The sequence below is a fragment of the Actinia tenebrosa genome, unplaced genomic scaffold, assembly GCF_029948245.1.
Source record: "Actinia tenebrosa isolate PJP-AT-01 unplaced genomic scaffold, QUT_ActTen_1.0 PGA_scaffold6__47_contigs__length_16458017, whole genome shotgun sequence".
Taxonomy (NCBI): domain Eukaryota; kingdom Metazoa; phylum Cnidaria; class Anthozoa; order Actiniaria; family Actiniidae; genus Actinia; species Actinia tenebrosa.
In genome coordinates, this window is record NW_028292583.1 from 13,936,363 (window position 1) to 13,964,168 (window position 27,806).

Here is a 27,806-nt window from a genome sequence, read left to right on the forward strand (position 1 = left end):
TTGTATTTTTAGGCTAAGCATGCAATGCGAGTACAGTATACCAGATACTGTTTCAGAATTTTTGCAAATATTTTATAAAAAGTGTCTGCTCTTTAACTAGAAAACATTCTAATAATTAATCATAATTTGTGCAGATTTGTGGTTATCCCCACTTCGAATTTCAAACTGAGTCGTTTTAATCTGTCTCTAAAAGCGACACCCCTAAAGATGATGAGCCAATATCACACCACGAAAAACGAAGGCTTGTCCGTGATATTAACGTTTTGAAAAATAACATAAAAAACAACTTATCTAAAAAAAAAGGAAAGATAGAAAAAATAATGGTTAATAATTGTACGATTCTTTACGTCCATATTCGAAAAGTCAGTCTGGACTTCGAACCTCTAGTCGCAGATTATTTAACAGTTGCTGAACAACGAGATTAGAATCGCAACCACACTTCCCGTTTTCCTCTCAAATGTCAACTCCAAAGTAGATCAAACAATTTGAAGTCAAAATAAATGGCAAATTAAGATTGAGGGGAAGCTACTGGAAAAACATCTAGTATGGGTAGAAAAACGAATGATCGATGCGTTATATAGATATGCGTTGGAAGAAAAAAACCATGTTTAAAAATCAACCCAAATTCGCAGCGTAAATTGGTTTTCAATCGAATTTTGTTATTTAGAGTTTTTACAAACAATTTTGATGCCTAAGGCTCTATTTTTCCAATATAGTTTTCATTATAGTCCAACTGTCTCTTGATCTTCCTCGCGCTTAGAACATCCGAAAGATCACTGAAGCTGTCAGAAGTCAAGGTCTAGACATGTGCGCTAGATTTTGATATCTGTGAAGAGATCAACTTCCTAAACATCATGAAGGGAAGTCTAATTGCTTCGTAAATGTTCAATGTTGTAGTTCAATATACAAGAGAAGAGAGAGAGAGCCGAGAGAGGGAGAGAGAGGCTTGAACAGTTAGAGTTCCGGTAAAAGCAAAGAGAGAATTTCTTCATAAAACAATAAATATTTCCACCGTGGAAATTCTGATCTTGCCAATTATAAAACGTTTTTTTAATTCTATATTTCAATCACACGCCTAAGTGACTCGTTGTCTAAATTTGCAATAAAAATATTAATCGCTTTTTAACGACTTTTGTAAACATGCTTTGGCCGCAAAAGAAATAAATGGCTTTCCGTTTTTGTCGTTGAAAACTAATTCCAACGAGGAAAACCTACAGAGTTCCGTTAGTACACTAAAAAAGAAAAAGAAAAAGAAAGAAAGGAAGAAGAAGAAAAAAAAGAAGAAAAAACTCGTCCTTGTTTCACGAGAGTAAAAAACCTGTGGCACTCATTCCATAGTTGAATTGGCCGAATTTAAAAATGGATTTTCTCAAAAGTACATTCTTTGATAAAAAGCTTTGTCATTTTTGCCTGAAAATAAGTTTTACTTTAAATGTATGTTCTAATAGACTTTTTATATGTCGGAGAAAAGGGTTTCACGTAATAAAATTAAGTTATATTAGATCGGTTTACCTTATTGCGAACTGAGAAAATCCACCTTTCTGGACGCGGCCGAGCAATAAATTCTCCCTCTTACAATCTTGACAATTCAACAAACCTTTTACACCAAAATACAGTTTTTATAGCCTTAATTAAAATGCCTCTGATTGGCTGTCGACAAGATGACGTCACGGGCTGGGTTTTGCACGGTTCACAGTGCGTGCGTGGTACTCAATTGAAGAATCGTTGTCGGGCTCAGAAACATAGAATATAAAAGCTGAAACCGAAATGGCACATGGGAAATGGCATAATTATATTATAATTTATTCATTTGCGCCACCCATGCAGTCGGTTTAGAATGCCAAAAGCGTATTAAAAACAGAGGATGATGCCACGGGTCGCCGGTCACAGCATGCATCTAATTAACGTACTTCCCATGTGCCATTTCGGTCTCAGCTTCCATCGATGTTCGATGTTTCTGAACCTGACAACGATTCTTCAATAGACCTCTTCGGCTTGGGGTAATGTTTTCCCATTTCAGACCACGTGTCATTCCCTTGAGAATAAGATTCTTTGTTTGAGCTGTATCCATATTCATGTGTCTTCTCATGTGCAACCGAGCGCAAACCTTAAACAAAGAAATGATACTCTAGGGAATGACACGTGGTCTGAAATGGGTAAACATTACGTCAGAGCCGAAGAGTTCTATTGAGTGTATACTGGGTATACTTAGGACTTCACATACTACACACTACTTGCGAAAGTCAGAGATATGACAGAATAAGTCAGCTCTATTATCATCTTTTCAGTGTAAATTATTAAGTTAGTTCGTTATATTTGTAACATGGGTGTATTGATTTGGTTATTATTGTGTTTTTTTTTGTATATATATATATATATATATATATATATTAGTAAAGCAATCTAATCACTAATTTTCATGGTCGCCATTTTGGATGACTTTACCAAAGGATTCTCCTTCGGTTTTCTTTTGCTACATAAACTGAAATACCGCGGCTTATTATTATTATAACTATTTTATTTCTCTTCATTTCTTTGTATTTCACTATCTTGATAACAATTGAAACCACGTATTGGGATAACTAACTTGTTCATTTGACAACAGCCAAATATATGTTGGCTTAGCCTGATCTTAAATTAGTTTTTTTTTCATGCAATCCCTTATCCTCAGAAAAAAAGGTAAAAAGTAAATAGAAACAAAAAAATCTTGCTAAGATTATTATCATGAAAATCACATTGTACAATATTGACGTTAGCTCAAGACAGCGTCGCCGTGCTCTAAAGGTTCAATCAACCAAATTTGCCTACAATGTAAGATTTTTATCTCAATATAAGTAATCTTATAAAGTTTATAAGCTTAAAGCTGACACACTTCCCTGTTTAGTAAGCCTAACAGAACAAAAGAGAACGAAGCTAAAGCTCCATATCTAAAAACATGACAGCTCGCGAACTAAACCGTTCGAGGTGAACAGATGACATAAAGAAGGTTTTCTCATTTCCCTTGTTGATATTAAAGTATAGAGTCTCCTTAGGACAAGTATGGAGTAACGTTGAGTACTTCATCATTATATCCTGTTCTCAATAATGACGTACAAGGATTCATCAAACAAACCATACCAAATATCGCTTTTCTATCGCGTATGTCGACGACCAAAAAAAAGAGAGAGAAAAAAAAGCGAAAGGGGACTCTTTTTTTTTTTTTGAGTTTGAAATTATTTTTTTCATCGCTGAGTTATCCAGTCCGTCCCGTTGCTATTTTTAGTACAAGCCTTCGGTTATTACTCTAACAGAACAATATGTTTCTTTTTACATTGTAGGAAATGCCGGAATAACTGTAGAAAAAGATAATCGACTTCATGGGTATTCTTAGTAACAATATAAATCCTCGCATCAATGTATCTCTTTTTCTTCCTTGGCTTTACTTTAGCGGGCGAGGCTTATCATGATATTGTTAGCGACAGGGTTAAAAGTGGTTTGTTGTTTTGCTGTGGTGTTTGCTTAGCTCGCTACTTTTCTGGGAACATGCGTGTCAAAAAAAGAAAGAAAGAAAGAATAGAAGACGCCGAGTTCAATTATTCACCACATACAGCATTTAATGATTTTTTATTTTTTTTTTTTTAAAGTTTATCAAAATTCAAATTTCTATAGAAAAAAGACTCAAGTGTTTTGGGCGGAAACCGCTTCTTTTCTTATTTGGAATATGAACTTAAGTAAAAATTGAGAAATTCATTGTTTTGAAAACATATCCGTACTATGAAGCGCACTGTTATGTTACCTGCTGTCAACGTCGAGTGCTTCCGAAAAGAAATCCTAATAAAGCAAGCAAGAAATGATCTCAGTTCTAAATGTTCCTCCTTGTAAAGCTAAAGTACATTGGAAGTTTCATTTTTTAAACATTTTTTCAAAGTAATTCTAAGTCATTTTCGAATATTGTGAATAATAAGAATCTAATAAGATCTTATAAACATTTGCATTTATTATTTACTAAGAATTATGTGTTGGCAAAGCAAAATAACTTTCCTTCTCTACGGCTTCCTTTCCCGAAAAAAATCAACTTAGTGAAGAAAGCATTCAATATTATATCAACCATTTTATCACCTTTTTCGCGAGTAGCGATATTTTGGAAGAATTAATATTTCAGTTGAATGAGTTTCGACTACTTCTTACAACGATTTAACAGTAAGTTTATAATTACAGCGGACCCATATAACAGATAACTGATGATAATAACATGAGATTTCATAAAAATACATCCCCCAAAAGGAACCGCTTCACTGTTTGATCAGGGAACTGTTTGATGGAACCGTTAACATCTACAAAAGCATGAGTGCTTTGAAGCTGGATTACTAAGCATTTTGCTTCAAAACTCGCGCTAAGGAGTCAGTTTGTTCTTTACAAATTTCAGATTGATTTTCTCATTGAAAAAGAAAAATACAAAATAACTTTTTTTAAATTTTGAAAACCATTTTCTTTTTCCTTATGTCAAACCCGCCCTTTGATCGTAAAACGAGATACTTACCACGCTAACAAGTAGTTTTTTAAGGGAGTTTTCAACGCTTGGTAGACATAAACCACTCGTGTTGACGGCTGTCCCTGCGTTCATGAACAGCAGAGAGTAAAGAGGTCAACGAAAAGTTGCTAAAATATTCAGAATAAACTTGTGTACGGAAAAACAAATGAGACAACTGCTGTGTCACTAACGAAAAAAACAAATTTCGACAATAACCGGCCGTCGAACCTCGGAGGCCTCGCTTAAAACAATTTCCCCACACCGAAGATGAAGAAGAACTGAGCGTTTCATAAGAAAAAATATCTATGCAAAGAGTTGAAAGAATGTTTTTTTAATATTGAGCGCGAAGAGTTAACTTATTGATTAAAACAGATACCATACTGTTAGATTCTAAGTGTTTTTCTTTCAAGTTATTCTAAAGCCCCCTTACAAAGAAACGAGTAAAATGACGGAGGCGGCGTTTTCACATCTCCGGGGTTGATCTATTTAATCCTAAATATCATTCAGCAACTTGCTGGTCGACTAATCTCTAAACTCTTTCAATTAATACAAAGTGCATTAGCGTTTCTTTTAGATATGAGCTGTTACAATAGTTCGGATAAAAGGACTAGGCCTGTTCTTGAAGGTTCTCCATTGACGTGCGACTTTACTATACTGAAATATCGAAATATCTGAATGAAAAATGAAATATCTGTAATCTAAAATCTGAAACTCGCTTTGAATTGTAACACTATTTAGAGCTAAGCAGCGTAGATTCCTTTTAGATTGGAATATGAAGCATGACCTTTGAACTTGGAAATGTGATTTTGTTTGAGTGTATTTCAGCCAGAAAACATATATAAGCTCAAAAGCTTTAATTAGACTAATATCTCAGACCGACAACGTTTTTTGAAATGCTGTGTGGCGGACGAAACTGACAACGACAATCAGTATTTGATACGAGCGATCTTAAAATTTTATTTCGTACATGAATGTGTACCTGTTCGTACAAAATTTCAAAAAAGCCTTTGGTTTCATTACTAACAACAATTTCCAAGAAATTTGAATACTTACTGTGATTGGCTGACTAAATTGCCTCCTAGCTTATTGATTGGCTGACTGATATATGGAATGTTAAATACGCATGTGCATTAATAACTTATCTATCCAATCACACACCCTGTGAATTCCAAGAAAGCCATCCAAAGACAATTTCAAATATGGCAGGATCCTTTTTTCATGATAAGGCTCGACACCCAAGGAATCGGTGACCATTCCTATAAAAGCATCCTCGTTTATAGCGATTGGTCGGATCGACTTTGCAGCCTGCGTCAAGTTATTGAGAAAATTTCCCGCCATAAAATAACCCCCTCCAGAGCAGTAGGGTTTGTACGTGGGCTGTGGGTGATCCTCAAAAGAAACGAAATGGCGTTGTTTCCAATCGCGAATGGCTAGAGAATTGTATTCAACAGCACCGGCATAAAGGATGTTATTTTCGATGAGATGTTCGACCCAAGGAAGTACACGGTGAACATTAACAAATACATCTCCATCAGTTTTTAAAACAAACTTGCATTTGCACCACAGACCTGCCCACGTAAGATAGCATCACTTTCTTCTGAATTTGACGATATTTTTCAGGAATATCAACCTGAAGAATATCTTTATGCCACCGACTTTCTCCTTCTAAAATGTGGTCTTTCGCAGCACCTCTCGAACTTCCCACCACAAAGATCGTTTTCCATGTGAAGGCACGATGAAGCGAAGAATCAAGCCGACTTCTCAGATACAACTGATTTATCTGGTTATCTGAGTTGCCCCAAGACTTTCTAATAACTTGTCTAGCGGCAATACTTTTTCTACGAATTGGTACGAGAATTAAAAGAAACAAACTCGTTGGGCAAGTTGGTGGGAAAACGATTCCTGTGGCTTTGCGAGAGGAATTCCTAACATCTGTAGGTTGCGGGCCTTGCCTTTGTGCTTTGGAGAAGATATCGTCGTTGATAGTCTTGTTGAAGAGCAAATCCAGATACCTAAGTGAGTGAACACGCCGTTTCAAGAGTAATGCTTCTGGATGACTAGCTGATAAGGGTTCTTTAAGTGGATAATCATCATTACTTTCTAACGTGTCCAAAGAAGTTTCATGCCAGTTTGTGCCATAAAGGTTCATCAACACCACAACAAGAAGATAGTTTACAAAGGCATTCAGTGTGAGAATGAGCATGCACAATGAAAAACGAATGAAATTACGCCTACCAAGGAACATTATCTTAGACAGTTGCATGTCTAGCAGACTGTTTCCTACTTATATACTTCCTAATAAATTAAAAATGTTATTTCTTTTGTTACTATAGCGGCGGTGCGGCATCAGTTCAAGGTACCGACTTACATACTATTACCTATTGCCTATTACTGTTGCAGCAGCAGTTTCCCGGTGGAATCAAAATCTTGTCCCACAAACAACTACACAGATACACAGTATCTGTTTTAGTAATGATAAAAGGGTAAATTTTACACCGTGCAAAGATGAAAAAACTTACTGACGATTCGGACGCTAGTCCTTCATCGGAGTAAAAGAGGAAGGAAGGATGAAGGACTAGCGTCCGAAACGTCAGTAAGTTTTTTCATCTTTTCACGGTGTACTGTAAAATCTACCCTTTTATCATTACTGTTTCATTAGAAACACCGACGCAGCTCACACTAAATTTTAGCTAGTTATCTCTTCAGTATCTGTTTTAAAGAGTACTACAAGGATTAGGAGACAATTTTAGTTTCACCGGGACAGAGAGAGAGAGAGAGAAACAATTTATAATCCATTACTGAGATATTCTAGCTAATTTGCTGAGCTTGTGGACATAGCAACGGTAACTAAGGGTAGTGGGAACCATGAATTGCACTGTGAGCAATGCAAATGCAATCGAAAATTCGAATTAATTGTTGAAAATTGAATTACACTTAAAAGTTACTACAAAAATCTACACCTATGAATACTTTTATTATTCTATCGTTATTCATTTATTCATATTTGCAAAGTAAAAAGTTGTGCCACGTAGTGCAAATAGTTACTTTATGTACCGTCTTCCACAACATTACGACAACTGTGTTTGACTAAATCATCAAGGTAGTCAACAAGTGTATTGACTCAAGTATATTAAATAAGATGATAAATAAGCTGAAGTTTTTAGTAAGAGCTTTGCCACTTAACAGCGCGTTTTAAATTAGTCAAAACATAGGGCATTTGCGTCCAAAAGTGAGGAATAAATAAACTACCTGTTAATCACATTGGACCGGTTGTGCGAAGGTTGGATAGCACTATCCGAAGAATAAATATCTTATCCAGTGGATAAATTTGTTGGATAACAGCATCAATTTATCCACTAGATAAGGATTTATCCGTTGGATAGCGCTATCCCACCCTTCGTTCAACCGGGCTCTGTAGTACATACGATACAAAATCTCTAGGCTGAATTTTCTTTCGTTTGTAACACACCTATCGCCAATCGTCGTATAAAAATAGCACTAACGATACTAAAGTTGGTTGATATTTTATAAATAATGAAAACTAAATCAGTTATGACTTCCCCTCATAGTATTTAGCTCATCCCTTGGGTAGAGGAGTTGGGTAATTATTTGACAATAATAAGCCATCATCATCAAATGATATTGGAAGCAAGAATTAGACTCCAATATTGAACGCTTCAGGCTCGAACAGGTTCGTGTTATTTGAAGACTTCATTGACGTCAACGAAATTCAAGATTATAACGAAACAAAACAAGGCTTTTTTTGCCATTGTTGAGACACTACGACGTCAGGACAAAAAAAATAACAAATCAAGATTAAAAATTATTTCTAAAAAAAGAAAATTTATAAACGGATTAATTTTGACAGCCTAATTCCCAAATTATTGTTCAAAGAGGAGTATCTAACCAACCGTAAAGATATGCCGATTCCCGAAATTTCCAAACTCGCTCAAGTGTTTATTGAAATATTCATGACGTTGGAGATTGTCTACATAACAGGTTATTTTCATTTGAACCTGCCAAACACAACAGTATAATCATTCAACTTGATCTGTTTCTATAGCTACCTAATTTATTCGACGTCCTCGCTCCTTAATTAATTGCAGTCAAGTGAAAACATCTAAGATGGTTTTTATAGGCTAAGGCAATCACGCTATTATCATTATGGGAGCTGGCCACGAATGTTTTTGTTGTTTATGAACTTCTTAGCGACTTCTCTAACACACTTTCGGTGAGCCTGTCGATATTTCCATGGTGTTATTTTGAGTTTTTTCGGATAAATTAACGTAAGGGTTAATTTTCGCTGTTAAATTTTCGGAATTGACTTGAATACGCGACTCAGGTATCTTGCTGTTATCGACAAGAAACGTAATGGCGAGGGCGCTGAAACCAGACTTGCAGAAGTCGAAAGAAGAGGTAGAGCATCTGGTTGAGTTTATGACCAGCAATGAACATGACAAGGAGAAAGAAATTAACCAAATATTTGGTGGTGTACAGGGCATAGCGAGTCTACTGCAAACTTCCACAAAGAAGGGTATTATTGCAGTCAGGGAATCGCTCTCCGAGAGAGAAAGAATATTCGGCTACAACAGACTTGGCGGGACGAATGCTGGCCTCAAGTCCATCGCGCACTATTTTCTGTATGCTATCACCGACATTGTCCTTATTCTAGTCATCATAGGCGCGATTATTTTAGTCATTCTTGGATACTACTATCCCGAAACATGCCAAGGTAAAGCTGTCGCAAACTCAGAGAAATTGGCTTGGATGGAAGGAGTTGGGATTTTGGCAACAGTTTTTGTGATCATTTTGTTGTCAGCCTTTAGTGATTTTTTCAGAGACCTGTTCCGGTATAATCTACAGAATCAAGTAGAGAACGAAAGAAAGGCAACAGTGATTAGGGGAGGAGTGAGAGAAGAGATCTGCTACAGGGACATCAAGGTTGGTGATCTTTGTGAAATCAAAGCAGGTAGCATCATCCCAGCTGATGGAATCCTTGTGGAAATAACCGAGGTCATCACTGACGAAAGCTGTATAAATCGAGGGAAGAGAGTTATCAAGAGCAAGAAGGACCCTTTTGTCTTCACCAGCACTCATGTCATTGTTGGTCATGGAAAGATGATCGTGTTGGCTGTAGGTGGAAAGACCCAAGCAGGAATACTTGCCCAGAAGCGTACAAATGAAACAAGGCAGGAAGATATCCAGCGAACAAGTCAGACACTACAAGGCAAACTAACACGGGCGTCAGCCATTCTAGGTTTACTGGGAATCATCATTGGTCTCATCGTTGCTCTTGTGCTCATAATCAGCTTTAGTGTCAAGGTCTACAATGTTGATGATCTTGACTATGATCCTAGGCACTGGAATGATTTCCTCAAAGCCATCATCATTGGGTTTGTTATTATCATTGTTGCCGAACCAGAGGGATTGCCGATGGCTGTGACAATCACTATTTCGCGCTCCTTGGGCTACATGCAAAAGAAGAATATTTTTATACGAAATGACGAGATCCTTGAGACCATGGGGAATGTCACAACGATGTGCTGCAACAAGACAGGAGTTTTGACCACTGTTAGTAGCTTGCCAATGAAAGAAGAGGTGAAAGAGAGTTACATCAATGGGCAACATTTGCGTGGTGACGCTAGTGACTATAAGATAAAGATACCCGAGAAAATTATCGATGAATTGGCTAATGGTATAGCCATTAACACCAGCTATACATCGAACATACAGGTGAGTTTGGCTGCATTTAGTTTGGCTTATTGTAATACATTATTTTTTTCCATCACAAAGAAATTGGTCTTCAGAAAAAAAGTATTTACTATAAAGCACTCATGTCTATTGTTTACTCAAATATTATAAATAAAACTAATAAAAAATCTTATTCAGCTTTCCTTTCTGTGACAAACACTTTCAGATTTCGTTGAAATAGTTCGTATAAAGACATCCAAAAAAAATCAAAGTTAAGAAGTCATTTTGTTTGGGCAAAAATCAGCTGTTCAGTCTTGTTATTTTGTAGTATAAGGATCAACAAAACAGCAATGTTTAAGAAATGCTGTATCTTTTTTGTTCGGTTGTAACACAACACTGCTCTTTGCTGTGACATCAGATAAGAAGGTGTTATTATAGTGTTGTAAAATACCAAGTACTGCTGTAAAGTTAGAAAACTGAGAGTTGTGCACTGAATTTTCAATAGGGAAGAAATAATTTTCAAGGAGGATGAATAAAAATAATGCAATTATAAAACAATGTTTTAAGGACCTAAAATGAATATTGAATAGTAATGATGAAAAGGTAAATTATACACCGTGAAAAGATGAAAAAACTTACTGACGTTTCGGACGCTAGTCCTTCGTCGGAGTCAAAGTCACTCCGACGAAGGACTAGCGTCCGAAACGTCAGTAAGTTTTTTCATCTTTTCACGGTGTATAATTTACCTTTTCATCATTACTGTTTCATTAGAAACACCGACGCAGCTCACACTAGTTTTTAGCTAGTTATATCTTTTCATGAATATTAAATGAGACGATCGGGAGCCAAAATCAATGGACCTATTTCGTTGACACTGAATTTGTACCGCTACTGAACACCTACAGAAATTGCATTGTGTATGTGTTTTTTTCCGCAAAGTTCGTGTAAGATATGAAAAGAAATTGAAAAACGTCGCGTCTGCAGTTACGTGATTATTAAAATTAGAATTGAAAATTATAATAAATACAACGATATTGGTCGAGGGAATAACACTTCAAATTCAAAAGACCTTTTTTGGTTGTCATGAAATTTTCTTTGTTGTTTTTGTTTTTCATCTTTGTCGTTTGAAACTAAAATTTCAAATAGTTTAATGATTTTTAATAAAAAGTTTAAGTTACTGGAATGTTCTATAGCTTATTAACTAGGTCAGATCGGCCATGAGTGTGGTCGTTGGTCCTTCACACAGCAGATAACAGATGACGCTTCGACAATGGAATGTTGTTTTCGATCGAATCGCTGGCTCATTAACATAATAAAACTATTTGCATTCTTTTGTTTCGCATGTTTCATAAAGAATCGCAAAAATACACGACGATCTGGATGGCATCGTAAAACACGGAGGTGGAGGTGGTGATGTTGATGTTGATGACGATGACGGATGGTGATGAAGACGACGATGATGGATGATGATGGTGGCGATGATAGTGGTGATGATGGTGGTGATGATGGTGGTGGTGATGATGATGGTGATGACGATGACGATGATGGATGATGAATGATGGATGATGTATGATGATGATATTGGCACTGGTCATGATGCTGCATGCTGCTGATGGTGTTGCTGATAAGAAATTATGCTCCTGCATAGTGCGCAGGATAACCCAATTCCCCTCTTTTACCCATCAGTTTTCAGATACAGATGGCACGATCATAGCTGTTGGTGACATCACAGAGTGCGCCCTCCTTGAGTTCGCTGACGATCTCGACGCCAGTTATCGCCACATCAGACGAGTGTATTCAGAAGATACCTTCTTCAAGGTCTTCCCATTTGATCCTGACCTCAAATTCATGACAACCGTTGTCCGACAAGACAAGGAAAATTTCAAGGTTTGTCAATAATGCGCGCATGCGCTTGATTTAGTTATGTGAACTTTGTCACGTGACGTCAGGTCACCTGACAGTCACATGACATGATCATGAAATATTCTAGATTAATCAAGCTACTGTAGTATAACTTTCTTTAAGTTAATATGCATTATGTTTGAGACAAGTCATCAGGTCAAGTGACATGATAATGAATTGAAATATTTTAGATAAATCAAGTTAGTTTACCTCTCTTTATGCACCATGGTTGAATAGTCTAGTGATTACACAGTGATAACATATGATCTAATTATTAAGGCTATAATTAACATATTAATTATTAAGTTTATATGATTATCAATTTTCCCGCCTGGAGCTCGGATATTTTTTCCCGATATGCTTAAAGAAATACAAATCAAATCTTTATGATCTAATTATTTTCCAGATCTATAGTAAAGGTGCACCTGAAGTAATGCTTGATAAATGCACACATATCATGACGGCAGAAGGCGAACAACCGTTAGACACTGAACGAAGCCAACGAGTGCAAGATGTTGTCGAAGTCATGGAAACTAAGAGTCAACTGAAAGTGATTTGCCTTGCAAGCAGGACACGAGAGGAAACAAGTAGTAAGTATACATGTACAGTGAATGGATTCTGGGGAATATTTTTTGAAGTTTTTTTATGTTGATTGATTAAATGTATCGTACTTGTAGCTGATGATACTGAGTGGAGCAGTGAGGAAGTGAACTCGAAATTTACTCTGGTAGCGGTTATTGGAATCGAGAGTACAGTGGGTCAGAAGGTAAGTGAACATGCATCTTATATCATTAATTATTCATGAGCTCATCGACCAACCAGGGTTTGTACAACGTGCAGTAGTTTGAAACCCCCATCAAATACGACCGCACCCATTTCAAAGTTCTAGTACTTTGAAATATTTCAAAGTAATAGAACTTTGAAATAAAACCAAACATAGCAAGAGGCTGCGCCTCGGCATTTGAAATTCCACTCGGATTTTGAAACCCCAATAGAATACAGCAACTCGTATTTGAAACATTACATGTAGCTGTAGAACCCTGGAATGAGAAAACCGCGAGATGTGATTTATTCTAAAGAGCTATGCTAGTCGGTCACTCTGTTCAGTGGCGCTGTCAGCTGCACGCTGACGGGGGGGGGGGGGGGGGGGGGGGGGGAGAGAACAGATAACAGATAGAGAAACAAGAACAACGTAAGGGAAACAGAATGTTATCCCTTGCGGCAATCAATTGCGCATCGGTCCATTGCTTTTAAGTAGGGATCTACTCACAAAAGTTTGAATAGTTTTAAAGAATTCATTATGTTCTTATATTTTTCTTGCTGCTTTAGAGCGCTGGTAACCGTATGGTTGTGTCTGAAGGTAGATTGATTTCGAAAAATACGTTTGGAGGCTACAACCTCGCGAGACAATTGAGGGAATACAAGAAGTCTGTGGAAGATGTTCTGATTGAAGATTTTATTAGAGGTGTAGCGGTCAATACAGACTACTTATCCAATATACAAGTAAGAAGCGTTCAAGTTCAGCAATAGGCCGAGTTTCTTCCGTTACTTCTTCCATAATTCCTCATTCATTCATTCGTTCGTTCGTTCGTTCGTTCGTTCGTCGTTCGTTCGTCCGTTCGTTCGTCCGTTCGTTCGTTCGTTCGTTCGTTCGTGCGTGCGTGCGTGCGTCCGTTCGTTCGTCCGTTCGTTCGTCCGTCCGTCCGTCCGTCCGTCCGTCCGTCCGTCCGTTCATTTATTCATTCTTTTTTCCCCCTTTTTTTCCTCTTGTAAATATGGGAATACATTTGTAATAATATGTATTGCTTTGCAGAACGAGGGACCAGATCATCTCCCTCAGCAGGTTGGCGATCCTCAGGATTGTGCACTTTTGCAATTTGTACTCGAATTAGGCAAGACGTATCAGCATTACAGGGATGAGCACCCATACGAGAAGCACGTCCTATACAAAAGCTTTGCCAATGATCCCCCAAATCAACAGTACAATGCAACAGTGATTAGGCTTTCGGATCCAGAGACGTATAGGGTTTATGTAAGGGGAGGGATTGGCTTTGTGCTGAACAAATCCAAACGAATCCTTCATAACCATCCTGATGGCGCGATAGATCTTGATGATACGCAAAAATATAACATCAGAAGTGCTGTTGAAAAGATGGAGAAAAGAGATGTATTCCCTGTTGCATTTGCTGTGAAAGACATTGAAATCAAAGGTAAGATGTTCTTGAATCGAAAAAAAGAGTTTCTGTCAGTACAACATTGAGGAATCTCAATAACTGTATAACTGTATACTGGCTAAATATATCTGATATATAATCCACAGCTAACAGCGGTACACCAGACTGGAGCAACAAGGATGTCATCTTGTCCGACCTGATGTTCGTTGGTTACTTGGGGCTCAAGGAAACGATAAGGGGAGAGGTAAAGAGTTGAATGCAATCAAGAGGCGCAAACCCCTGCAATCACAATGGAACCAACAGGGGCAAATAACCCATTTTAAAAGAGTAGTATATTCTAAGAGTTACCTATAGACACATCATACTAAGGAGATATAGCTAGGGGGAAAGGTGCTTGTCGGCAGTGTGGACAGCGGCATTCGTGCGAAAGTAGAAGGTCGGGACCACGTCGTTGTGGCTGGGTAGAAGGGTTATTATGAAGTTATTCTTCTTCAAAGGCCTGTGAAAGTTTTAATTTCTATTGCGAAAAGCATTGAATGAATATATGAAGTCAATGCACCTTCATTTCAGTGTTCTATTTCTGTTTTACATTTAATTGTATAAACCTTGATATGCATATAGGTAGCCAATGCCATCGAAGAATGTCAAAAAGCTGGACTACAAGTTACTATGGTAACGGGATCAAGCTTACAATCAGCAGGAGCCTTCGCCAAGAAGTGCGGAATTCTTCAGCCCACCAAAAATTGGCCAGTCAAAGAGAACAGTGTATTCGGTATGGATATCCAAGCCTTTGATAAGGAAACCCTTGGTAACTCAGGGAAGGTTTGTATTCGGTCGTTTGCACATGAAGTCATAGCCGCCATCTTGGTTGAATTTAACAAAAGAACTTGGCACTGAATTTTTTCGTTATAAAAACCAACATGGCAGCTGTTTCTTTCGTTACACACGCCAGGTCCGATATCACGTTATGTCACGACACATCACATAATGTAACGTAACTTGATTAAGAAGGGAAAGGAGTCGTAACTTTTGGAACTTTTACAGATTGATCAAGGCAAGTTTGACAAAATTTGGCCCGACAATCTACGTGTGTTGGCTAACTGCCCTCCAGGCAAAAAACAGTCGATAGTGGAAGGAGTCAAGGTTAGCAGGCTCAAAGAAAACGGCGTGGTGGCCGTGGTGGCTTCTGGGATACATGATGGACCTTTCATAAGAGAAGGAGATGTGGGGTTGTCAATGGTATGTTATCGACTTGGTTTGTGCGAAATGTTCACCAACTGAATCGCAAGTTTTCAATAGCATCAGTTTTTTCTGGTTGACAACACATGATAATAAGTGTCAAACCATCATTTGGAGAAGAAAATAAGATTAAAAGACTTTAAAGTGCCCCTTGGACGAAAAATGCTATCTTTTCGTACAAACTTGAAACTTCGTCCAAATAATCCATACTACCCTATTAATCACCTGTAGAAATTTTTTCTTCATATTCCGACGGGAAGTTTGAAAATTTTGCGTTTTTACTACCGGCCGCCATTAATTTTCTTGATCAATGATTTGGCTCAGAAGACTGGGGATGAGTGAGGGCTATGACGTCATTTACTCTACTCATTCCAAAACACTCGTGGCTAATCAGTATACAAACTCTGTCAAACTTTCGTGTTATAGTTACAAATAATTTCTAGAGAGCTCACGGCGAGTAAAATGCCAGCAAATCGCTGTGTGGTTTTTGGTTGTAATAATTTCGCCAACAAATCGAATGGTATATCGTTGCATTATTCGCCGAAAAACAAGCAAGACGGCGACAAATGGAAAAGGTTTGTGCGTCTTCACAGGGCGAACTTCAACCCGCCAGGAAGATTCGTTGTGTGCTCCCTACACTTTGAAGAAAAGGTTTTCGCAAGGGCACTACATATCGAGGGAATGCAAAGACGTTTGCTTCCGAGAGCAACTCCAACGATCTGGCTTTCAGAGCAGCAACAAGAAACTTCTGTCAGTGACAGAAGCCGCCGCCACGTGAGTATAACTAAAACTTTGTTTTTCTTCTTTGCGTTATCAATTATCCGTAAATGAAACATTTTTTTGACATGTCACAAAAGTAAAAAAAAGCATCTGCTTATTCGTCAAACCAATCAAAGCGTTACATGTGAACGACGGCCTTTACAAGAAAACTTGTTTCTAGACAAACATGTCGCGCGGCTGCTTCAAAAATTCACTAGTGCGGCATATCAAAGTAGCAATTATTCGTCGGCGTTTTTATTTTGATTGTGGAACAATTGCTTCAATGAATTGGCCTCGTTGAAAATGGAAGTATTTTTTGAATGTCTTTTTCAGGCCCTCAAAAACATCCTTCAGCCTGCTAAAAATGTTGAAGAAGAAGCTGAACAAATGGCTGCTAATAGTCACCTAGAAGTGGACGAAGTTGAAGACCGAAATGACCAGGAGTCGCCCCAAAATGAACAGCAACAAAACCTCGGGTTGGACTGCGAAAACAATACCAGAATTGAGAGTACACATGAAGAGGTAATGATCATATACATAACTTTTTTGATTTTGCAACAACAAAAAATGAAAACTACAGCGTAGGTATATTAAGGCTCAGCTACATTGTTACTCTGTTATAGTGATACTTATTATGAACGACCTGAATCAATTCTTGCTTATCATTTTTAGGAACTTCTGGTCCCAAGCACAACAAGCAAGTCCACATCGTGTGAGGAATGTGTGTACTTACAAACAGAAGTCTTGCAACTTAAAGCAGACTTAAAATCCATGAAGACACAGGTGAAAAAGTTGGAGAGAACAGAAAGTCAGCTGCTTGCTGCTCTTGAACAAGCAACTAAAAAGTCTACAGTGTTTTCACAAGGTAAGCTAGAGGTTATTGTCATAAAAAATATTAATAAATATTACATAATAATGATGATATAATGACAACGATGAAAGTATATCAAAGAAATATAAATTTATTTATCTTTTTTGCACAACATTTTAAAAATAGGATGTCAGACTGATAATTACAATCATGAACCTGAATCTGATGATGAAGAAATGGACATTGAGGAGGAGGATATCTGTGACCCTGAGTGGCAGGAAAAAGTACAGAGGGAAGTTGACAAAGTCTTCAACCAAGACAATGAAGTGGCCATGGAGGAGGAACCTCTCATTGCCAATGATGGCAAGTACAATGAGCTGGGTGAAGACAATCCAGAATATAGTAACCCCGAGAGTGACAATCTTGACCCCAGGTAACTACAAGCACAAACTGCGCTAAGCAAGGTTGATACACCACATCATTCATAATAATATAATATATAAAATGTATTAACTTTCATCAATCATACTCGAGTGCTTGCACTGATCCTGTGAATTTCACTTGTTGCTGAATGTTTTATGCAAGCACTCAAAGCAACACTCTATGGTAGCCCCAGAATGATTTCAGGGGGGGGGGGGGGGCAGGGCTTTTACCTTGAAAAGGCATCACAGTGTTTATATATATATATATATATATTTTTTTTCCACTTCAGATTGACCACAGAAGGAAAAGATTGTAGAGAGCAACCAAAGTGTATTGTGTTTCTATCTAACCTGCTCTTGTTATTTCAATTTTGCCACCTGTGTTGTCACCCCAAGCCATCAATTTCCACGAAACAGACTGGGACAATGATAACTGTCACTACACTTTGCAGTAAATGCAAAAAGACCAGCACTTGGCTTAGTCAGCCCTTAATATTGGGAAAATTCCCAGCCGTAAACATTCTTTTAAGTTTTGGCATTTTGACAGCTGGGGCCTCCATCAGGAAAGTGCTACTGGTGCTGAGGCACATCAACGTAATGGTCTATAATGAAACGACCTACTATTATCATCAGAGACATTTGTTAATACCAGCAATTGTCTCATTCTGGCGGCAGTACCAACAAGGTCTAATAGACAAATTAAATGGGGTAGAAGTGGATTTGGCAGGAGATGCTCGCCATGATAGCATGGGACACTCGGCCAAATATGGCACTTATACTATCTTCTGTTGTACGTTGGGCCTCATCATCAACATAGTTCTCATTCAGGTGAATTTTGATCACATTTATAATTTGTAACTACAGGGACAGATTGGGGGGAGGGGATATAGCTTATATTTTTTTTACTAAGTTCCACTTATTCTAATTCTTATTGTTGTTAATATTTTTACTATAACATTGCTATTATTATTAGTACAGCTAAATGTAATAACAACAATAGTAAAAATATAATAACAATATTAAAGGGAATATTTGTTTTCTGTTAGTGGCCATTTATTATTAGACTCATGATTTTATTCTTACAGGCAAATGAAGCTGGAAGCAGTTCCCAAATGGAATTCCTTGGCCACCAAAGGTCCATTATGTACCTCCTCACCACAGGAATGCTGATAAAACAGTTCATATCAGACCGTCACACATCTATCACCAAATGGATGAAAGAAGAATGTCCAAAATTATGCAAAGACAATGGAAAGCCTACAATCTGCCATTACTTTGATTTATGGCACATAGCAAAAAGTATGTGGTAGTGTATAGTACACATACCTATATTGTGTTGGCATTAACTGTTGTTTCCATTTCAAGCCAAATTTATTTCTTGTTCTTGTATTTATGAAAACTTGTTTTTTTAGAAATACAGAAAATCATCACCAAACTTGCCAAAGAAAAATCATGTGAAGTAATAGGTCGTTGGCGTAAAGCATGTGTTCGTCATTTTTATTGGGCAGTAATGTCAACACCAGCGCATTTAGGTGCAGTCAAGTTGGCAAAATTCCAAGCCTTCCTCTATCACATCATCAACAAACACACTGGCCTGCCAAACCAACTGTTCAATAAATGCACACATGGAATCCTAGCTACTCCTAGAGTGTGGCTCACTAAAAGTAAATATGACAATGCTATTTTTAATGTAACTTATGATGAAATTATCCATGCTATAATTTAAATAGACCTTATGATGAAATTATCCATGCTATAATTTGAATATCACTTCCATAGGTTCAGAGGCATATGAAAAGATATTTGAAAAACTCACCAAAGTCAGTCTAAGCAAAGCAATCAAAAATGCTTCTCCCATTGCACAAACAAGCTCCCTAGAAGGCTTTCACTCTGTGGTCAACCAGTTTGCGCCAAAGATGCTGTCATTCTCTTATTTGGGCATGTTTAGTAGGTAAGTTACTTGTTTGTTGACAGTATTTGTACATTGATGCTCCCTTACCAATGACTTGCACCTTGTTGCAAGAAGTTTGTCATATGAAAAATGAGCAGTAGCATGTATATTTAATTTAGTGAAAAGAAATAATGAAGAGATAAAAGACTTTTCATGTCTTTCTTTTATCATTTCATTCATGCTTCTGCAGGTAAGAATACATTTTCACATATGATGTTTTTCCAATATAGGTTTAAACGCACTCCACCAATACAAAACACTGAAGTTTGTCCTTCCTTTACAGCAATAGCTAAAAATAACAAAAGGAGAAACTAAAATGGTTAAATGTACTTCCTTTCAGGACAATACTAGCTGCCCTTCACTTTAACTATAATTGTGACAGAGAATCAAAAATTGATGATCATGGAGATAAGAAGTTGAAAGTAGTCTATGCCAAATACAAGAATGGGGAAGGGACAGTTCGTGAAGTGAGAGTACCCCAGAATTATGGTAAGTACAAAGTATTTTAAATCTGATTTTTCCCATGAACTAGAACAAGTGCAAAAAAAAAAAACTTTTTTCTAGGAGGTCGCAGTGAGAAAAACAGAAATAGTTCAGTGGAAAAGTTCTATACCAACTCCACAAAAAGTAAATAACTCGTAATGCTCTATCAATGAAATAGTTCTTAGGAAAAAAAATGAAATAAGTAAACAAAGTTGTAAACTTTTTCAAAATCTGTACTATAAGAGAAAAAATGTCTCAAACTTTATTCATATTATTTCAGACTATGTGGACGATATATTCAAATGCCTGGTTGAAACACCTAGAGCTGATCTTAAACAGTTGAGAATAGAGCTGGAGGAGAGTGTGCCAGAACCTATGCATAGTATGTTGGAAAAAGAAACAAAGGAAGAGGCAATTAACAAGCATCAAAACAGAAAAGGAAAAGAAACACAACTTGTCCCACCCACATGTACAGGTAATATATTCGTATTTCTAGAATAACATGACTGTTCAATATTAAAAAAGGTGAAAATTTGCAAAGTTAGAATCACACTTGCATAAAAATGGTAATAGAATAGTACCTCACATGGAAGGTTTTGTAATTGTTGAATGAATAATGTCTCTGTATTCCCTAAGGTTCTTATATAATTTTATTTCAGAGGAACAATTGCAAAACTTGACACAAGAAAGAAATGCTGCACGAAATGACAGAAGAGCACCTCACTGCAGAAAATGCGGGCAACCAATGAAGGGCCATGACAAAGAGGAATGCAACCGTTTATATAACCAGTAGCATATGAAGTAATCGTAAAAAATCATCAAAAAAATGTTGAATACCATTATGAATTTGCTTATGGATGTCAGATGGTATAACATATTCTTGAAAGATTTATTACTCACTATCTTACTATTGTTCATAGGATTCGTTTTAGTTTCAGTTCATTCATCTGATTGTTCTTCACTTTCCGACTCTTCGTCTGACACTACTTGTCCTTCGTCTTCTTCCAGGAAGCCTTTATAACTTCCATCTTCAGATGGAAATGCTCTTCGTATGCTATTATAAACACAACAGGGCAGAGGTAGTCTTTTTGAATTGCCAGTGAAATCCCATATGAATCGAAAAAATTGTCTGTATGCAACAGATCGAAGAAATCTGAAAGATAAAGGAGTATTTATTAAACATTTTGATTTTTTCATAATCAATTCAATTACGATACAAATTTCAAAATAATTATATACTATGCTAGGTGTATTAGCATATTGAATGCAAGTATAGGTAGACCGAGTACAAAATCTAAGAAGTACTGGGCCAAAAAGTCTACTAGCTATTATTCATTTTCATATAATGCATATGCTGGATTAATTCAGTCCCAATGAAATAATTGGTTCTGGGTATGATTCGTATTATATTATTTGGGCTTTTGCCAGCTATTCTTATTACTGTATACATAGTATAACAAAATATCGGAAATATTCTGTTAATCCTGGAGCCTGAAGAGACCTCAATAAAGCTCAATCAATACTTACTCTGATTCTTTAGCAAAGCCCTTTTCTCTAAGAATAGTATAACTCCTGTTCCTTCTTGTCTTCAGTCCCACTGCAGCGGTTTCCAGAACATACTTGTCTAGACACACAGATTCAAAGCCAGGGTGACATGTAATACATTGAACTTGTTGATCCAGTTCATTCAGTTTGTCCATGCATCTCATGATGTCATTGCAACAAAAGCACTCTTCTTGCTTTGTTACTAGAGTTAGGCAACAATTATAACAAGTGCACCTAGGTAAATAAAACAAAGATCGTATCAAAACAAATGTACCTATATATCCTTATAGAAATATCACGAAACTCGGATTTTCTTCATCATAATTTGCACTTGTCCTTTGAATAAAAAATGTTCAAATGAGAGCAACATCACCTAACACAAACAAAGAACCCCACTAGTTTGTTTTTTAAACAACTCAAGAAAGCTTAGAACATACAGATTGGCTCTTGTTTTTATACGCGTTCCTTAATCTTCCGATGAAAATTTGTTTGCTGCTTCTGCGTATTCTCGAAGACGTCTTAACTTCACTTGTGATTTGTCCTTGCTTAATTAAAGTTTTAAGTGTCTTACCATTGCCTGGACTCCCCACAAAATCTTCTTCTTAGCATCTCTTCTTCTTCGAGCTCGATTCTGGATTGCTCGTTGAACTCAGCGATCTCTTCTTCGTTGGCAATAGGTTCGATCTCTTCACAGTCGTATATCTCGAAGCTGTTGACATTTTCCATGTTTTTGAAGCAACAGAAAGGTCGACAAGGAAAATATCGTACTCGGTCGCTGATATGAGCGTGAAAACTTTAAAAAAATCTACATTAAACTAGCTTCTAACTTCTCTAACTTTACGAAGAAACAAGAGGAAAGACGCCAGCGTTTTGGAATGAGTAGAGTAAATGACGTCACGAGAACACCGCTGACCGAAAATAATCCTTTTGGCCGTGTACTGAAAAATTAATGGCGGCCGGTAGTAAAAACGCAAAATTTTCAAACTTCCCGTCGGAATATGAAGAAAAAATTTCTACAGGTGATTAATAGGGTAGTATGGATTATTTGGACGAAGTTTCAAGTTTGTACGAAAAGATAGCATTTTTCGTCCAAGGGGCACTTTAATTAGCTGATTGAAACCCAGAAATTCCATTTTACAAATATCATAAAATTTCCAAAAATCCCAAAAAATTCCGAAACCTATAGGGTGGCGTCTCTCTGGGAAATCTTCAAATTTCTGACCCCAATGATGCTTTAGAAACACATCCACAGATACATGTATGAAGGTAACAAACTTTTTTCTGGTCGCCAGGGTGTTAGCGGATCCAATGTAGCCCAAGAGGCAGCAGACATCATCCTTAAGACGGACAACTTTAGTGGCGTCCTGGAAACAATCAAATGGGGCCGACACATTTACGAGACGGTTCTGAAGTTCTTACAGTTTCAGTTCACTGCAACATGGGTTACACTGATCGTCTTGTTAGTCGGTGCCATTGTCTTTCAGGTAATTCTGATATCCAGGTATTCTTGGTATGAAGATTGAATGGGAAGAGTGATTTTTCTTCCTGAACTAAATTGAAACTGTGATTTTTTCGATCAACGGAAAACGAAACATGGAAAAAACACCAGTGTTTTGGCTGCGCCATCCAGGCTGTAGTGAGGTCTCGGTCATAGGGGGTGGCGGGGGAGGGGGGGGGGAGCTATGTACCATTTTCCCGCCACTACACACGCGCGCATGCGTTTCATCTTTAGAGTTTCCCGCCACATCCACAGGTTCAGTCTAACTTCTTTGGGAGGGGGAGTGGAGGGTAGGGACGGTCGCCCCTCTAATGCTACGTCACTAGCCACATCTTAATTTTGTCTTCATTTCGTTTTCAGAAAAGCCTGTTTTCAGCTGCTCAACTTCTTTGGCTTAACCTTATCATGGATGCTCTGGCATCTATTGCTCTCACTGGCGATAGTCCATCACGGTCCATCCTTCGCCACAAGCCATACGGTCGGGATAAACCTCTAATGTCACGATCCATCCTAAGAAACATCATTGGGCACTGCATCTATCAAATCGCCGTGATCTTCATCATTATATTCCTATTTGCAGGCTTTACAGATACTAAAGATGGATACACTGATAAAAACATTTGCGAACCCAGCCAGCATGCCACAATGGTGTTCACCACCCTCATCTTCATGCAACTTTTCAATAAGATAAACTGTAGACGTGTGGAAGACAGGAATGTGTTCTGTGACAAGGATGGCCGATTCGATTGGGTCTTTCTTCTTGTTATTCTCTTTTGCTTTGGTATTCAGGTAAGGAATATACTGAATTGCGCGCATTTATGGAATTGAAATGAAATGAAACTGTTATTTATTCAGGATTTATTCCATTGATATCAATAGGAGCCCTCGATCTGACTATAGAGTAATGTTATATACTTGGATTCCTGGTACATGGGAAGACCATTTTCGAGTTTGTTTCGAGAAAATTATTTGACTGTCTAAATCCCCCTATGGTCTCATTTGCTAAATCTTTAATGAATTTTAATATTGATTTTCTAGATCATCATCGTCTTTTTCTTCCACAACGCCTTCCGCGTTCGTCCCATGGATGCACAACAGTGGTTATGGTGCCTCTTTTTTGGTTTCTCGGAGCTGTTCTGGGGTCAAATCGTCTTTACTATTCCTAAGAATGTCATCCCCAGGAAGATGCGTTGCTGCAGTAGGGGTGTGCCCCCAAAACGATCAGGATGTTGCTTCTTCTTCAGGGGGATCAGGAGCAGAGAGGAGGTGAACTTAAAAGATTGTCTTTCTGTAACGGATCTCTAGGGAATAGAAAGTGTATGGTGTGTATAGGTTTAAGGAGTATATTCCAAGGGAGCGGGCGTGGAGTATTTATGGACAGAGCCATGTGCGCGTTAGTGGTATAGTAGTAGTTGCGGCTATATACGACTGTCAAAGAGGTTGAACGAAATACAAAAGGCTGAAAAGAATTTGTTCTACGTGACGATAAAAATCTAACACTTGTCTTGCCATTTTCTTCAGGTTGACGCTCCAGCCGAATTTTACGGAATTGGAAGCCATAATCCAAGACAACCGAGGAATCCCGTTGGCCCTGAACGAACATGAAGAAGACCGTTTCTGATACCGAAACCACAAGATAAATTCTTTGATGAATATAAAGGGAAAAATCAAAAAATTACCTTGAAGTAATGCTACGATAATACAAATAGTATTGGTCAATATTGATGACTTGCATTTAATTTGTTTGAATGTTGACAATAGTCCCCTTCCCTACGACATCTTGAAAGGTAGCATTGCCCTTGCATCGAAGCAAGACCAACGGTGAGCTTGCAATAATAGAGACCCTTTTTTAACACCTTGGACAATTATTCACGTCTCTATCATTACAAGTTCACCGTTCGTCTCGCTTCGATGCAAAGACACGGTTCCCTTTAAGATGGCGCCGGGAACCAAAGGGACTATTTTTTACTCGATAGCCGATCTGATGATTAAGCACCTTAAGACAGTTTCGCATTATTTTTGCTGTTTATACATATCTTATATATTTTTATAACTTTTTTTATATGTATCCTGCACAAATAATAGCACAGAATGAATCGAATCATGTGCGATATAGTTGAGACAACCAAGTCTCAAACTTTCCACATACATTTATAATAGTGTTGCAAGTAATAGTTTTGTTGTTGTGTTTCCAATTCCACGTGGAACCAATGTTATTTGCGGTAAAGAGAAGCGGGGAAAACAGCACAAAAACGAAATACGAGAAAATATATGTTGCGCAAGGAGTGAACGCAATGCAGTTGTGCAACGCAAAGATTTTGATAAAGTTACATTCACGCCTATAGTTAGTCATTGTCAACCTGCACTCTATTAGAAAGAAGCCAAATGCAGTATTGGTTCATATCCAATAAAACCAAGTACGACAAATAATACACAAAAACCGCATCTATTATTGAAGATTTCAAAGGAATCCAAAGAGAAGCACGTTTAGATTGTCGGGCTTACGTTAAACGAAAATTGTGGTCTCTTTTTGTGTCTTGTCGATGACTGAAGGGAAACTATTTTCACTAAATTCGGCGAGCAGCTCCCAAACGAATATATCTTTGGTTAAAAGGATTAATAATTCAAGTTTTAGTTCAGAAAACCGACAAACAAAAGCGTGTTTCTTAAAATAAATCATAGGCATTAATAAAACAAGACGGTACCGTCTTCCATGACAACTTAGGTTCTATTTTTTAGATAAATGTCATGGATAAAGCTACGTATATAAAACCACCTCAATGTAATAGGTTATTAAAACAAACATTAATGTTAAATGTAGATTGTTAGTAAACTGGAGAAAGTAATGAAAAATAAACAAGTTGGTAAAACTGTGTTAGAATGATTCACTGATTCAGAACTGAAGTTTTTCCTCATCTTACCGAACACCAACTAAAATGCTATCGTTACAATAGCCGTATGTTTACACGTGCACAGGATTTTGAAATAGCTAGTGCTGTTTAATCTCACTAGCGCTCTATATATTCATGAAATCTCGATACAGTCATTCTTTGATCTGATATCTTCCATTTTATGGAATGAATATATCAATGCAAAATTGCCGGGTTTTCAAAAACGTATACGGGTCCTTGATCGGCAAAAAAATGGTTACGCGGAAGAACGGGTGTCTATTAGACTCTCAGACTAAGTTTCTTTAAAAGACAATATGTTGAACTTTAACGAGAAAATGGTAACGAACTCGTTGCGCAGAGAATTGTGGGATTTAAATATGGGAAGCCAGGCTGCATAGCTCTTTTTTAATTCTTGTCAGCAAATTTATTCCCATAATTCTTTGCACCATGAATAATCGTTTTTAACTCTTCGCAAAATGTGAATGAAATGAATGGTAGGGAAAAATGGAAAGGAAGAAATAGGAAAGGAGGATATATTAAGCATATAATGACATTCATTTATTAAATTGAATAAATGGCACACTTCAGGAAGATATTGACTAAATAAGGAAACTCGATAAAACATATTACATTAAAACTACACATGCTAAATGTAAGTATTAATAAAACATATTGTTACAGCACTTTCCAGGTTTAGAGAACTCAACGGTTTTAGATGTTGTAAATTTTCTATCAAATTCACAAGATTCTGGGCTAATGAATCGTCGATTAGCGAAGTCCAATGAAAACGCGCCACCAAAGAGTTGTGAAAATGCCAGAAGCACGAAAAAGGTCTAAACGGGTAGACGAGTCAGTGCAGTAATTTTTAACCATGGCAAATCTATCAGGATATTATTTTATGCATAGGGTTTCTAGCTCTTAAGCAGACAGGAAAAACTTTATATACACTTAAATAATCTGAGGTCACTCACAAAATATTCGCAGTTTTAACGCAACGGGTTTTTGGCAGCAATGAAGGCAGAGAAAACATACAAAATAGATTTTGCATTAAGACAAATAAATTAACAAGATATTCTCATTTTTAAACTAGTTGAATATTAAGAAACAGAATGAAAGAAAATTACATGAAAACATCTTTACGATCTTACGATTTTTTGCTCAATTTAAAATAAATGTTTAATATAGAGTCGGTAATTCCTAGTGTAATAAAAGATGAAGATAAAGATTAGAAGATATTGATCAGGGTATTGATTTCTTAATGGATTTCTGTCTTAGTGTCTATCTGTCTATCTGTTTCAGTGTCTGTCTGTCTGTTTGTCTGTCTGTCTCAATGTCTGTTTGTCTCGGTGTCTTTCGTCTGTCTGTTTGTCTGTCTGTCTGTATTAGTGTTCTTCTGTCTCAGTGTCTCTGTCTTTTTGTCTGTCTGTCTCAGTGTCTATATGTCTATCTGTCTGTCTCAGTGTCTGTCTGTCACAATGTCTTTCGTTCTCAGTGTTTGTCTGTCTATTTGTCTGTCTGTCTACATGCTTGTCTGCCACTCATTTGACCAGCAAATACGGCTTCTATCTAGTCAGCTTTTCTATAAATATAGTACACTAATACGAATGTTCAAATTTCTACCTCGCAAGCTTAAACATCTTGTATCTTACAGCTTGGTAATGTCTCAAATCATACTCTAGGATTATTTGCCACTAAGATTGAAAAAACTTTTCTAGAACCACACAGTTTACAATGGTATTCGCAGTATTAATGAGAATCCAGCCACTTGGTGTAAAATAAAATCCTAGATATTCTAGGCAAACCCTAGAACAGCACAAGAAGTATCTTTGTAGAGATAAATGCAGATTTATCTGGCTCCATTTTCGAGTGAAAGATGACAGATACTTGACTGAACTCGAAGCAGAATAAACATTGCGGTCTGCAAGTGAAA

The 27,806-nt window shown here is 37.3% G+C and overlaps 4 protein-coding genes and 1 pseudogene across 7 annotated transcripts in view; 2 read left to right on the forward strand and 3 right to left on the reverse strand.

Moving 5' to 3' along the window:
* The window catches only part of LOC116307620 (ubiquitin carboxyl-terminal hydrolase 4), a 43,445-nt gene that overhangs the window by 1,828 nt on the left and 13,811 nt on the right, over positions 1-27,806 (reverse strand). For 2 of the 4 annotated variants that reach the window (XM_031717888.2, XM_031717891.2), the window contains one exon: positions 26,413-27,794. The exons of 1 other annotated variant lie outside the window; for it this stretch is intronic. The gene's annotated coding sequence lies outside the window, so the exon portion shown is untranslated. Of the gene's footprint in view, positions 1-23,828; positions 24,287-26,412; positions 27,795-27,806 lie in introns of those variants that run through there. One more of the 4 variants, XM_031717890.2, reaches the window with a different exon arrangement.
* On the reverse strand, positions 5,610-6,773 carry LOC116307618 (beta-1,3-galactosyltransferase 5-like; annotated as a pseudogene).
* Positions 8,643-25,858, forward strand: LOC116307619 (plasma membrane calcium-transporting ATPase 2). Its single transcript, XM_031717887.2, has 13 exons — positions 8,643-10,243; positions 11,888-12,088; positions 12,510-12,693; positions 12,781-12,869; positions 13,433-13,606; positions 13,917-14,313; positions 14,424-14,521; positions 14,899-15,099; positions 15,322-15,516; positions 22,780-22,971; positions 23,346-23,774; positions 24,024-24,251; positions 24,507-25,858. The coding sequence occupies exons 1-13, from the start codon at positions 8,882-8,884 to the stop codon at positions 24,588-24,590; spliced, it is 3,834 nt and encodes a 1,277-aa protein (XP_031573747.2). The 5' UTR covers positions 8,643-8,881; the 3' UTR covers positions 24,591-25,858.
* LOC148906143 (uncharacterized) lies at positions 15,660-21,468 on the forward strand. Its single transcript, XM_089039255.1, has 11 exons — positions 15,660-16,290; positions 16,609-16,797; positions 16,948-17,140; positions 17,273-17,519; positions 17,799-18,336; positions 18,594-18,807; positions 18,921-19,172; positions 19,288-19,459; positions 19,800-19,948; positions 20,223-20,417; positions 20,602-21,468. The coding sequence occupies exons 1-11, from the start codon at positions 15,979-15,981 to the stop codon at positions 20,733-20,735; spliced, it is 2,595 nt and encodes an 864-aa protein (XP_088895381.1). The 5' UTR covers positions 15,660-15,978; the 3' UTR covers positions 20,736-21,468.
* Positions 20,163-22,581, reverse strand: LOC148906144 (uncharacterized). Its single transcript, XM_089039256.1, has 3 exons — positions 22,059-22,581; positions 21,470-21,721; positions 20,163-21,095 (listed from the first exon to the last, which is right to left on the reverse strand). Exons 1-3 carry the CDS (start codon positions 22,211-22,213, stop codon positions 20,882-20,884), a joined length of 621 nt encoding a protein of 206 aa, XP_088895382.1. The 5' UTR covers positions 22,214-22,581; the 3' UTR covers positions 20,163-20,881.

Excerpts from the sequence above, each read along its gene's own strand:
- LOC116307619 (XM_031717887.2), top strand. The coding sequence starts at position 8,882 with ATGGCGAGGGCGCTGAAACCAGACTTGCAGAAGTCGAAAGAAGAGGTA. Across the intron at positions 13,607-13,916 it reads ACTACTTATCCAATATACAA|AACGAGGGACCAGATCATCT; the intron begins GTAAGAAGCGTT and ends ATTGCTTTGCAG. Across the intron at positions 22,972-23,345 it reads TCGGTGCCATTGTCTTTCAG|AAAAGCCTGTTTTCAGCTGC; the intron begins GTAATTCTGATA and ends TTTCGTTTTCAG.
- LOC148906143 (XM_089039255.1), top strand. The coding sequence starts at position 15,979 with ATGCCAGCAAATCGCTGTGTGGTTTTTGGTTGTAATAATTTCGCCAAC. Across the intron at positions 16,798-16,947 it reads TTGAGAGTACACATGAAGAG|GAACTTCTGGTCCCAAGCAC; the intron begins GTAATGATCATA and ends TATCATTTTTAG. Across the intron at positions 18,808-18,920 it reads TTTATGGCACATAGCAAAAA|AAATACAGAAAATCATCACC; the intron begins GTATGTGGTAGT and ends TTGTTTTTTTAG.
- LOC148906144 (XM_089039256.1), bottom strand. The coding sequence starts at position 22,213 with ATGGAAAATGTCAACAGCTTCGAGATATACGACTGTGAAGAGATCGAA. Across the intron at positions 21,722-22,058 it reads TGTGGGGAGTCCAGGCAATG|GTGCACTTGTTATAATTGTT; the intron begins GTAAGACACTTA and ends TTATTTACCTAG. Across the intron at positions 21,096-21,469 it reads GGCTTTGCTAAAGAATCAGA|ATTTCTTCGATCTGTTGCAT; the intron begins GTAAGTATTGAT and ends TTTATCTTTCAG.